This window comes from Hypomesus nipponensis, chromosome 27, assembly GCF_054491055.1.
Source record: "Hypomesus nipponensis isolate SF chromosome 27, ASM5449105v1, whole genome shotgun sequence".
NCBI lineage: Eukaryota > Metazoa > Chordata > Actinopteri > Osmeriformes > Osmeridae > Hypomesus > Hypomesus nipponensis.
Window position 1 is genome coordinate 10,307,792 of NC_140387.1, and position 13,331 is coordinate 10,321,122.

Consider the following 13,331-nt stretch of genomic DNA (forward strand, 5'->3'; position numbering starts at 1 on the left):
TAAACAGATTGACTAGATATAATTTGAAATTATAACATTAGTTGTTTTGGCTTCTGTTGTTGAAGCAAACAGGATTGATTTCAGTGGGTAACATTACAGCTTGGCAACCAAACTATCGTGATACAACTCGGCTTCAGTTAGCCATCTTGCTAACTAATTCAAAATAACCTGGACAAACATGCATCGTAAATTGTAGATTTACATGACAACACAGTCCGGAACATGAACTTAGCCCCATTGCCGATAAACTAAATCATCACACATTCTACCTATGCTAGATTAGATACAGGCAGAAGACGTTAGCATTGCTAATAGCTGTTAGCAACAAAACCATGAAGGTGAACACCAGAGCCAAAAAAGGTGGAGCCACATTTGTGATGTCACAAATGTGTATTTTAAACCGCTCGTTTTAGAGCAGCAGTTTCAAATTGTGAGATTTAGATAGGAAAGAGGTGTCAATGGATTTTGAGATTCACTGTATGTCCATTTTACCCACCGAACTGTCGTTATTCAACTATGACAAGGTAAACTTGGTTTTGCAGTCAATTACCCCTTTAAGGGGCATCTTCTCCTTCTTTACCTTGTTTTTCTGATGTATTTTTTTCAGCAAGCAAGACAAAGATTTGTCTTTCTTCTTTGTAACCGCAGAAGGGATAGTGGTGGTGGAAGTGCTGTTTCCTTGCTCTTGATCAGCAGGGGAGGCATTACGTCTTAGAGGTGGCAGTGATAGTAATTTCTGCCAGCTTCACAGCTTCCTCTACAGTGAACCTTATGGTGTCATCCTTATTTAGAGAAAAGCTGCCCTTGAAGCGGGGATCAATGAACCAAGCAATGTCAATCACCTTACTGACTTTCTCAGAGGAGTAACAGGGTTGCAGATCATCCTTCATTACCTTTTCATTTGTTTTTTTAAGGCATGTAATTACTCCTTTTATTTCAGTATGCAGGTGATGTGCTCCATAATAGGCTTCAAAGATGAGGGTGGTCTTTGTTTCAGAACCCAGTAGATCTTTGAAGTCATTTAGAGGCCCCCAAAGTCGACAGACTTTCTCCAAGGTGTGCATGTCATTTGGCATTAAATGCTGTGAGCTTCTGTCTGCTGCGAGCACTGCACAACAAGCCTGTTGCTGTTCCAGAAATATCTAAATAATTTTGAAAGTGGGCCCCATCTTGTCACTACATCATGAATGAGTGATTTTTTAGGAATGTTTAAATAAGCAAAAACGAGGCACAATTTTCCCTCACCTGTCCATATTTCTTTGTGCAGCTGGGAGAGAAATACTTGTGGCGAGCTAACTAGCTAGATACAGCAAAGGACAGTTTGTCAACGCTCACACTGTAACTCTAAAACAGGGGCACTCGTTGGACATAAGCTCAAATATCTCAAAAGTCTGGAAAATGATAGCTGTTTTCACAGCCCTCTAGAGGAGACCTTTGTGAACAGACTTTTTTGATAAGGGGAGTGCATAACATGTACTATCACCGTCCTAAACAGTGGTGGAATTGTGTTTTCCTTACCAGTGTGACAGTGTTGCGTACAGCGTTACAGTGAGCTACACTAATTCAAAACTACAGGTATAATTATAATTTCACCAACGAAACGTTTACTTGTAATATAATGTCATAATAAATCCTAAAACAAACATTTATTTGTAAAGCATGTTTATTATTTTAATGATTGAAAACGTGTCCTCAAACTAGGCTAATGATCAGTGAAATGGCAAAAATGGACTACTGTTTCCGAAAGTAGATGTACTAATAATATCAGCGTATATTGTATTGTACATTAGCTACATTTCACAATTTTGTTTTTTATCAAAATATTAAATGAGCAAATATTTATCAACAAGGCCTTTGCCTGTGGCACCCTTATGAAAAATAAGTAAATTAAAGTATACTATAAGCATACCAAAATGGATAGTACACTTGTAGTTCAATTTTGATATACTTTTAAGTATGCTTTGAAAATACTTCACTTTTGATACACTTTTAAGAAGTATGCTTTTTAAATAGTTCACTTTTCATATACTTTTAAGGCGTATACTTTGAAAACAGTTCACTTTTCATATACTTTTGAGAAGTATGCTTAGAAACAGAAAATGGTATACATTTCTTCTGGAGTAGGATGTACGTTTTCTTTTATTGTACAGCAAAAACTGTCAAAATACTTTACAAGTTTCATTTTTAGATCCATCTTGTAATTATTCATGTGTAGGAAAATCTATTTTGCATTTCACGTTGAATCTTTTTTGTTACTGAAGCTGTAACCTTAATTACTGCCAAAACATTTTGAAGCCCTATACTCTTATACTAATAATTATCAATTGGAGTATTAATGTGTAAGGCTGGGTGTCAAACCTGCCCTCACCTCTCATATGCTAAAGTCTAGAGTTTATGGACGGTCTCAACTTGATGGCTCTCACACCCCATTCAAGATTTGGTCAGATTGGTTGGTCTTGTGTATAAAAGGAATTGTAATGCTTTCTTCTGTGGATTGTTCATCTCCTGAGACCTTCACCTCAGTTCTCCCTTGTCCTACTCTTGCTTTCTCTCTGATTTACAATGATCATGGTAGAGTAGGTAAGATTTAAAGCTTTCATTTTGTAATATGTTTGCCTTGTAATCGATTTTACTGCATACTTCTACCATATGTTTTAAAAAATTACAGAATTATTCATAAGTATGCAGTGGAATAGCGACATCTCTGACGTTGATAACAAACCAAACCGTAAAAAAAATTGGTTGAAAATTGAGCAAGTTATGGTCATTTAAAAAGTACATGTAGCATCAACACAATGTTATGGGTGGGCGAGTTGTCTGTAGCAAGATGGCCGCCATGTGCGGACGTTCTAGACGCCGCCGTAAGACAGCTAGTGTTTATATATATCTATGGATACAAGCAACGCAATTGGGACCAAGACACTGGCACTGTCGAGGTAATGCAAGGATTCAGTTTTTAGGGGTGGGAAAATTATATATTTCTCATATCTCATATATTTACTATTATTTATTATTTTCCTACCCTAACTCCTCCCTAAATTTTTGCACTACGTAGACAATGTTAGTGTCAAAATGTGCGTCTTGGTCGCGATTGCGTTGTTTGTATCTCCGCGAATATTTTGTTTAAAGTTTTGGGCAGGATTTAAGTTGAGGTGAAAAGTGAAGTTAACGGTAGCCAACAGCTAGCCACAGTCTAAAACGTCACGTCGGTTTAAGTAATTTTGCAACCTGCAAAGTTAGCCATAGCTTTCAAAATACAGGCCAGGATGGTATTGCTAGAAACATTTCTGGCTACATCCGCTGTGTCGCCATGTTTGTATTTAGAAATATTTTTCAGCTTTTTGTTAGCTTTTCTGTTCCAGACTGCTTCCGGGAGGTACAGGTCTAACAGTCTACGACTGGCTGGTAGTACTGCAAAACAAGTAGAATAGCTAAACAACAAAAATACTACAGGCACAGCCCAGGGTGAAAATGTCTCGAATGTAGACCGTAGCTTGATATGGCTTTGTTCTTCTGGTTAGCAGTCCCCCAGAGTATTTATTAGTTAGCTCTACTTATCTCGGCATGGAGCGGTAGACTATGATTGCAGCTGGTGTTGTACAGGTGAGTGTAAATAATAATGGCTCTTCTACATTATGTCTGCTAGGTGTTACCCTAGAAGACATAATGCAGACCTAGTAGGGGTAACGCCTAACGTTGTGTAATATAACGCGTTACATAATATTTGTACTCAAGTGAGTAAAAAAGTAATATAATGCGTTACTTGTTGACATTGAGTAATATTATTACAGTTGTTTATTTAAGTAACTTGCATTACTTGTCCAAGTTACTGCATTAATTCAACAAAGGACAAAAATAGCCTTATAAATAGATTGTTGCCTAAACAACACTTCCTGGGCACAGTGTTTGATTCACGCTGCAGACAAACACAACAGCAGATTCAGTTAATCAGAACGTGTAATGTTTTCGGCAGCAGAACATAACGTTTTCGGGATGGAAATATTCAAACTATTTCGCTTTCATTGAAGAGATAGGAAAAAACATTAAAGTGAACTGCAAACTTGGCCCCAACAAAATACTATCTACTGCCAAAAACTTGTACAAAATTTCAAGTTAATTAGACCTTTGGTTCCAGAGAAGGAGTTTTCCAAAATTATCACTGTACAGGAAAATCCAGCAGGGTGGATCTTATGGGGCTTTTTTGTTCCTCATGTAAAATGAGACATGCACACCAAGTTTCAGAAGAATTGGAGCAATGGGGTGAAAATGCCATCACTTAGAAAATTTGACTTTTGGGCGTGGCCTGTGGCCCCCTATGGTCTGATGTGGCCCATATTTGGTGTGGGGTACCCACTTGGGTGTAGAATCAATGTGCCAAATTAGAACATTTATGACCGGGGACTTTGAGATATTGGGGCGCAAGGAGAAGAAAAATAATAATAAGAATACCAACAATAACAATAGGTTCCCTCCTACCGGAGGAACCTTAAATATAGCTGCAAGCAGCAATGAAGGGGCCAAGCAGCATTCAATATGGAAATTCAGCAAAGCAAAACTTTTAATAAAGTCGCCTATAAAACTAACAAAAACAATAGGTGCCACATGCTTGGCCCCTAATAATAATAATAAAACTAACAAAAACAATAGGTGCCTTCCTACCGGAGGAACCCTAATAATATTACTTTGTACAGAAAGTAATAATGTAACATATTCACACTACTCTTACTGAACAATAATAAGTAATGACTAATATATTATTTATTTATTTTTTACTTCCCAACACTGGTGTTACCAAAAGTGTTACTTGTTGTCCAAAGCACTGAGGGCCTCATGTACTAATGCTTTTGCGCTCATTGTGCAATTTGCGCGTAAAAGCATGGCGAGGTATGTACAAAAGGAAAAGGCGCAGACTGCCTGTTGCGGGAACTGAAAATGGCAAGTTGTGCTTTTCCGTGTCATGCATATGCATTCACGGGAGGGTCAAGGGGAAAGTGGGAGTTTCCCATAAAGAGATGGGAGGGGATGCGCAAAGTGCGCCTAATTATGTATTCTGCGGTATGTACAAAAAACGCCTGTGAAAGTGCGCCTCTATTTTGCGGTGAAAATTCTGCGCCTCATAAAAGCAGGTAAAACCTGGATGCACGCGGGTTCCCTTGCATATTTCTCCTTGTGAAATGACAGCAGTAATCCGAGCAAGACGAAGACATAGGCTGAGGAGACAATCTGAAAGGATTTTTGCCACAAGGATCCCACTTTTTCAGTTGAGTGAATACAAAATCATTATGCATTACAGATTAAGTAGCCATGCAATATTACAGTTACTGGAATTTGTAATTTCGTTCCAGATTGCATTTTTTTGTGTCTGTGTGGAATTCCGGCCTTCTATAATATTTAAATTCACTGTTACCTCATGAAGAAGCACATCAATTTTGTTATCACTAAATCCAAGAACTCAACTGAACTTAGTTACTCCGTTAATGAAGAGATGGACAAAACACTTCATCACTAGTTAACTAATTAGTTAAATACATCTTGACAATGGGCTTATGATATTCTCATATAACATCAGACATACTTAATTACATCATTGCATTTATAAGGCCTCTAGTAACTATGACATCAAATAAACATCCAGGTCAGACTTAGAGACTGCAACAGTAACCATAGAAGCGATAAACAGCAAATGTTTACTCCTCGACAGGTCTGCAAACAGCCTTTGTAAACGGATATTTGTTAACTTTTGTTAACCGAGACCGTAGGTCGTTTTAACAAATCGAGGCGACAAAGCGTTTGCTGACCTGTTGAAGAGTAAACATTTTGTTTCTTATATACTACAACAATACGTGGGAAGATCCCAATCAAACACGTCGAATCTCCGGAGAATGTTTTTAGTCGCAGTGTTTGTATTTGAGCTATTTCTTTCAACCAGAATTTGTTTTCTGTCTGCTTCGGATACTTCTTTAAAACGGGAAGCGATTGCGGGGCGTTTGCGGGCCTGTGCAAAAACCATATTTGGTTGTTTTAGGGGTTTTTAAGGCAATTTAGGCTACTTTGTTGCCGAGCAGATGCCACGTCGTTAAGGTCAATTGCTACATCTCCAAGGCAACCGCTTGTTGCTGCGGCAAAAATGTTTATGGACCTCTGCGAACAACTCTCTGGTTGGTTAAAAACGTTTATTTACCTCTGTGAACATTCGGGAGGTCAATAAACTAATACACTGTTCCTATTGGTCCAGATATGTTCTCAAAAGTCAATAAACAGATTTATTGACTTTTGAGAACGTCTCTGGACCAATAGGAACAGCGTATTGGTCCAATTATTACACTAGTATGTAAGAAACCCCTTTAAGGTTGTGTTCACACTTGGCAGGTTTGGTTCAATTAAAACCAACTCTGGTGCAATTGCTGTGTTAGTTCGGTTCATTTGGACAGTGTGAACACTGTAATCCGAACCCTGGTGCACACCAAACAAGTGGACTGAGACCGCTTAAAAATAGGTCTCAGTTTGCTTTCAAACAAACTCTGGTGTGGTTCAATTGATAGGTGATGTGAAGATGGGCAGAGGGCAAACGTGGCGCAAAAAGGAGGTCAAACTCCTTATTAACATTTGGTCAAAGTTACCCGACAACCATATTTAAAGATGCTGTAAAGCAAATTCCATGATTTGCTTCGAAGTAAATTATATACGTGTGAAATTAGTTCCTGAAAGCATGTGGAAAGCGCAAAAACTTTGTTGCACTGAAATGTGGAGTTAGAATGTTGAACAGTTTCTCTTCCGTTTTCAGTTCAGGTTTTGTATGGGCTTAGCCAAAACCCAACCTATCTATGTCAGATCACAGACTGTTGCATTCTGTTACTCAGCTGGTACATTGCAAAGACAAAGTTTTTGTTATCACAAATTATCATGTGTTACACATGGGATGTCCCAAGATATCATGAAACAAATAAATCACTTAGTAAAAGCAAACAAATCAACAGTTATTGTCCAAAACACATTTTTGCTTTCCGCGGCCCCTCCCGTTGGTCACATGACACCAAATTGTCTGGACATCCTGAGAAGAGGGTTCCGAGTCAAGATACAAAGTTTGGTGTTGATATCTCAAAGATTTGCTGAGATATGATCCAACTTACTGTTTGGTTGCTTTGCTGCTGATTTTGATTGGCTGTACCGGACAAACGGTTTTGAAAATCTAAAATCTTTTGATAACTTCAGTGAGGGTTGCTCTGACGATGATGTTCCAAGTCTGCACTGTCGCTATGGTAACCACCACACACAAGTTGGACGCTGATGTTGTTACCGCAATAGACATACCGGTACCGTTAGTGAGTCAGTTAGTTACAGTCACTAGAAGAGGAGCGCATCAAACTAAACATTTAGGTTGATAGAAGTTTAAGTGGCAGATGACTGTGAGAAGAAAATTTGTAGCCTACTACTCAGATAAGGAAACATTGATTCAAAGTTTGGTTAACTCCGTCAGTACCGGTCGTCAATCAATTTCTACCGGTTGAATCAACATTCATTTTGCGATTAATATGTCATTGATGTGATGGATTGAAAATGAAACGTTTATTCAGTGTTAATTTCTCAATGTCGGATGTTGAACTTGTTATATATTTCTTCCGGATGCCGGAGCACAACGCAGCAACACGGCAGATACAAAATAAAACATCTGGTTAATTTTCAGAATAATAATAATAAATATTTTTTAGTGGTAACTTGCCCTTACTTCATGAGTCACCATAATGGTCATTCAAAAAGTCTCAGAATGCCCCATTTTTACCACAAAATTTCAAAAGCTCCACACCGCCCTCAAGGTTTTTTAAGATTTCTGACACATCTGAATACATGATGTTGAAATGGCATATTGTTTTCATTTTTATCAGTTTTGGATTTGATTGTGTTTATATTCTTCACTAAAGGGAAAACAGGATAGGGAGGAAAAGGTTGTGTCAAACCAAGCTCATCTTTGGGCCAAGCAGCAAGAAGAGGAGCAGTGAAGAAAGAGATAGAGGGAGAGCAGGTACAATAAAAGGAAGAGACTATACCAGAACTGTATAAGTTTTAAGTCAGATGTTTAATGCATGATAATTGGGTGATGTTCTCTGATAACAAACAAATAAACCTATTCAAAAGTCATAATGATGATGTTTTTGCTCCTTAAGACTCTGAAAATGGCCAGATTTAAATAAAGTAATTAAAAAATATAACATTTTAAAAATCCGGGGATCATGCCCCTGAACCCGCCAAGAAGTTCTGACTCATGACCTCAGTATTTTTTGGGCCCTGCGTACGGCCCTGATCACACATGTTTCTAAATGTCCATTGATTTCTTTTTGTCCCATTATTTTCTCATTTTAATGCTCTTATCAACATGGAAAAGTGGATCGGATTGCTTAGTGAAAATGTTTTTTTTAATTGAAAACAACATTGCAATCGCCTGGCTTTGACGAGGGAACAGAGAATTTGCATCAGCTATGTGCTTGGCCATCAAGTGGTATTTCAGACTGGATGTGCTGCGATGATAGCTCAGTTCACAACAACAAAACACACAGATCACTTTGGTCTTGTCAATGGAACCATTTGCCAACTTTTTAAACATACATTTTCCTTTCAGAATCTTATTGGCATCCATTTCGGCGTCTTGCGCTCGCCATCCACTCAAAACATAGCATTAGCCTACTACTAGCCGGCTCGCAAGTCCAAACACGTGTGTGTGGCGTGCCTGTTGTTTTGTTTCCGGTCTAGCTAGATCCGGTGTGGTGTTGTAGTTTTTCTAACGTCAGTAGTTGCTGCAGCAGCATATGAAAACAAAGTTTACTTGGCCAAAAAGAACATTAATCGCACACAAAAAAAATTGACGCCGTTAAAATGGCCTAAAAACTTGGGTTGCACAATGTACTTTACATACACGTCATCAGTGTGTGAAACCAGTGTGCACATAAACTAAAGTGGCCACAAAGGAGTTATGCATGTTAATGAACAGGCAGAGTTTGAGGACAGGATGAGCACAGGGAATAACTCACTTCTTGCCCAAGTGCTTGGCTACATCAGAGCGGCGGAAGCCCTCCAGGTGGTAAAGCCGTCGGGCAAGTCGGCGTGCTGCCTCCTGGTCCCCACGGTTGCCATTGTGCAACATGTCAGTACTGTCCTTCAGCCTCTCTGTGCTCCCCATGTCGGAGTCCCAGTCTGATAATGTTGCCTTTGGCCCCGCATCACTGCTGGTGGGACAGAAGATGGAAGGGAAAGAGGGAAAAGAGAAAGGACAATAATTTACAAAGGAGAGAAAGAAGGTGTAGAAAAAAAATAATAATTGTAAATGTTTGTAGACAGAAAAGGAAGTGGATAGGGAGGGCCAACGAGGGAGAGTGAGAAAGAAGCAAAAAGAACATCATCATCAGTGCAAACAATCAAGACCAAATATTAGGTTAAATTATTCTACAAATGAATAACTCAAGGCAAACCAACAGCTCACAAAAAAGCTATAATTAACCTACAATTTCTTACGCAAAAGTGTATAATCAATAAAACATTCCAAAGCCTAGAGATATTTCCAGGCAGGCATTCAATTTAAAAGGTGAAAGTATTGGCCCAGAGTTGTGTTATCACAGTACCAAAATGTCAGTAGTCGTTACCAAAACCAGTGAATTTTCACAATACTCAAAACAATTTTCCATAACAAAGCAAAAAAACAAAATAGGTTAATGTAGTGGTTCCCAGACTTTCTGTGCTGGGCCCCCCTTTGGTACATAAGAACATTTTGCACCCCTCCTCCCCCCTTTCAAGCTGCTTCAAGCTGTCACAAGCTAGCACTTTACAACAGACAATACACTGCGGTCTCCTCATTACCAAGCCCAAACAAAATCTGCTGATTTTTTTCAGATTTTTTCCAGTTATTCAGACTGAAAATCTGCAGAATTCCATTAGCCTTCCTGTTCTTATGTCTGAGCAGCCGAAGATGTTCCACAATAGTTTGACACTGAATATGGTCGATTGAGTGTTGACAGACTTTGCAAAAAAGTATTGACCCATCCTCATAAAGATCGGCTGAAAAATCCTTGGTCCTTTCTATTGCTGTAATTTTGGTTGATAAGTGTTTCCGTGTCAGTCGTTCAGGGCTGAATCTCTGCATTTTTGGCTAACGTATTAATATTGGCTACAGTAGTCAAATGTGAACGTTACTGTATCAGTTTCAGGGTTGACAGACTTCCTTCGACTGCTATCACAAACCAACCTACACTGGTGGGAAGGGGCTCTATTTACAGGTTAAATATTTCGAAAGAATAGAGACGTAATATGAGTTGACAAGTTTATTTAAATTTTTCCTCAGACCAATGCATTATATTTGAAATTCCTCGGGCTGTCCCCACTCAGTCGACTAGTCGATTTTCTGGTTGATATGCTCTTGGTTGACTAAGATTTTTTTTGTCGAGCTGCCATATGGCAGTGTGAGATCTGATTCCCGCTTTTGTCACCATTGCTGAATTAAAGAAATGTTGTACAGAAATTGTAGATTATATTATTTAAGACAAATAAAGCAACTCAAAATAAAATATACAAAAAAAAGATGTTATTGTTTTCCCTTCCTGTGCTTTGTTTTGTTTTTTGCACAGGGCACGAGTACAATTGGCTGCCGAAGTATTAACTCTGCATGTTAAACAATTTCTAGTACATTGTAATAGATAATAAATAATAACCAATCAGGCATGTTGTATGATATTGGCATTCGGTAACAACAAGACTGGTGACGTGAGGCTTATTATTGTAAAAGCTTATTTTATAGTGGCTGAATCTGGAATGTCTAGCAGCTACATTGAGTCAGATCGGGAAAATGTTTGTACATTTATGGCAAATCCCACCCTAAAAATAGCCCTGCCACCCCAGTTGGCAGCTTTGAAAACGAACAATTGTATATTGTTACTGTAATAGTTCCGTTGCTGTATATTTTAATTGTTATAGTTTACTAGTTGGAGACAACGGGGGGCTGGTTGTTTTCATCCTTATTCGTATAAATATAACCTATTTTAGAGTTGTTTCCCCTGGAACAGATTTCATGTTCCAACCAAGGGGGGCTGTCGCTGTCTTGGTGTGTGGGGCTGCATCACATACCCTCTTAGCTTTGTTAAATTGCTGCACTAGTCCACACTTGACCGGTGGGGATCTCATTCTATTACGACTGAAACTGTTAGCTGCTCCTGGCATTCTCTAATCCCTGTTCTCCTCTCTGTCCCCCCCACACATCCCTTGTGGTGTGGGGGGTCTGAGCTGTCAGGACCTGCCTGGTCGTTGGTCTACCAACGCTGGACCAGGTCGTCAACCGGAAACCAGCCTCCATGACGGTCAACAGCGAGTTTCCAGGTCCCATCCAACGTCTATAAAGCCGAACAATGGATTTTTGGTGTTTTAAAACCCATTGACACTGTATGACTATGTTTAGCTTGTGTTCTGCTCCTCTCTCTTGCCAACCGTCTCTGGAGGAGGGGATCCCTCTCTGAATTGCTCCTCCCAAGGTTTCTTCCATTTTTTCTCCCGTTGGGAGTTTTTCTGGGAGTTTTTCCTTGTCTTCCTTGAGGGTTTAGGTTGGTTGAGGGGCAGTTCTATGGGCGTATGTGAAGCCCTCTGTGACATGCTTGCGTGTAAAAAGGGCTATACAAATACATTTGATTTGATGATTTGATTTGAAGAAAAGTTGTGGCTCATCAGACATTTGCGAGAGCGGATTTCTAATATCCCACTGCAAGCGAATACAGCACTAGACGACTCCAACCACCCTACCCACTCCGCTGGGTCGGACATTTGCGAGAGCGAATTTCTAATATCCGAATGCAAGTAAATGCAGCACAAACGACTCCATCCACCCTCCCCACTCCACCACCGAAATTGCTTTCATTTGAACAAAAAGAAGACGGAACTGACTATAGAAGGCTCCAACTCATGGAAGAAATCTTCAGCACGGACAGCAGACCACACCGGAGGAATGAGGTGTTAAGCAATTATCTATTAATGACTACGAATAATTCGAAAAGTGCAGGGCTAACAGAGTTACAACGTTACATTTCCTTTTGAATTGAGGTTCATTATGTTAATGCTTTGGGAAAGCAACAACATAGATGACTGTGGTAAAGTTAGTTTGAAATTTGATATTCAACAGATATTTGGACGACCAGTATTGTGTTATTTTAACCGGGGTTAAGCACTGCTACGAACGGCCGCTTAGCCAATGCTTTTGGCTGCCTTAAGAACACGTAAGTTTAGTCAAAAGTCAATAGCTTTTTAACAACATGAACTAGGAGCGTCAAAATAAGGTTAAACTGTTGAAGATGTATGCATCTATGCTGCACAGCCTTTATTTTGTTCATTTTCATTACAGGTTATAATAATTATTTTTTTGTCAAAATAAATCTTCAAACTTCAATAGCTTTTTGGTCATTTGACCTATAATCCTCAAATTCATTTCAGTGTTCACTCACTATGCATACATGTTGGACAGCCTTTAGTTTTTTCATTTTTATCTCACACACTTTTGCCATGGGATGCCACCCCTCAAGATCTCCTGCCACCCTCTTGTCACCTCATGAATATTTTTCTAGATCTGCCCCTGCAATCTCCCTTCTTACGTATTTATTTATTTCATAGTATCTCTTAAAGGGGCAATTGTTTTTTTTGGGTATTTCACACTGTTCCTTAAGGTCTCCGAATAGGGTATGTACATTGGTTGGGTTGAAAATGGCCCGGGTGCTGTTCTATGCCCCCTGACAGATCCTCTGAAATGTTCCCGGGAAAAAACACTACCCTTTCTCCTTTTATGGTATTCTCATTAATATTTAGATAAGCTGCGTGCTGATTGGTTGCTTTTCAACGAGTCAAGCTGGGGAGCAAAAACGCAACACGGCCAACAGCAGCACTCGCTGAAACAGAAGTTGGAGACTTGAAATAAAAACGCGCAAATAAATCTATTGTGTCTACACAACACTGTTTTCAACAGATTGACTATATATCATTTGAAATGATAACATTACTTGTTTCCACTTCTGTTGTTGAAGCAAACTGGATTGACTTAGATGGGTAGAACGTTAGGCTACAGCTTAGCAACCAAACCATATCGTGATTTTACTCGGCTTCAGTTAGCTAGCTAGTTCTTGATATCTTGCTGAAAAATAACACGACAAAGATCTGGACAAACATGCATCATGAATTGTAGATTTACATTACACAGGTTATTTATTTGAATGAAACACAGTCAGGAACATGAATCAACATGCCTACAGTCTAGGTGTTACTAGTAACAGTTACTAGCAATGCTAACGTATCCTGTATCTAGCACCTGCCTTTCT

At 39.2% G+C, this 13,331-nt stretch overlaps 1 protein-coding gene across 3 annotated transcripts in view; it reads right to left on the reverse strand.

The window, feature by feature from the left end:
- psd3l (pleckstrin and Sec7 domain containing 3, like) overlaps window positions 1-13,331 on the reverse strand; it is a 144,536-nt gene that overhangs the window by 87,692 nt on the left and 43,513 nt on the right. For 2 of the 3 annotated variants that reach the window (XM_084693315.1, XM_084693316.1), the window contains exon 5: window positions 9,024-9,218. In XM_084693315.1, the coding sequence (XP_084549441.1) occupies window positions 9,024-9,218 (195 nt within the window). The remainder of the gene's footprint in view (window positions 1-9,023; window positions 9,219-13,331) is intronic. The other variant, XM_084693317.1, reaches the window with a different exon arrangement.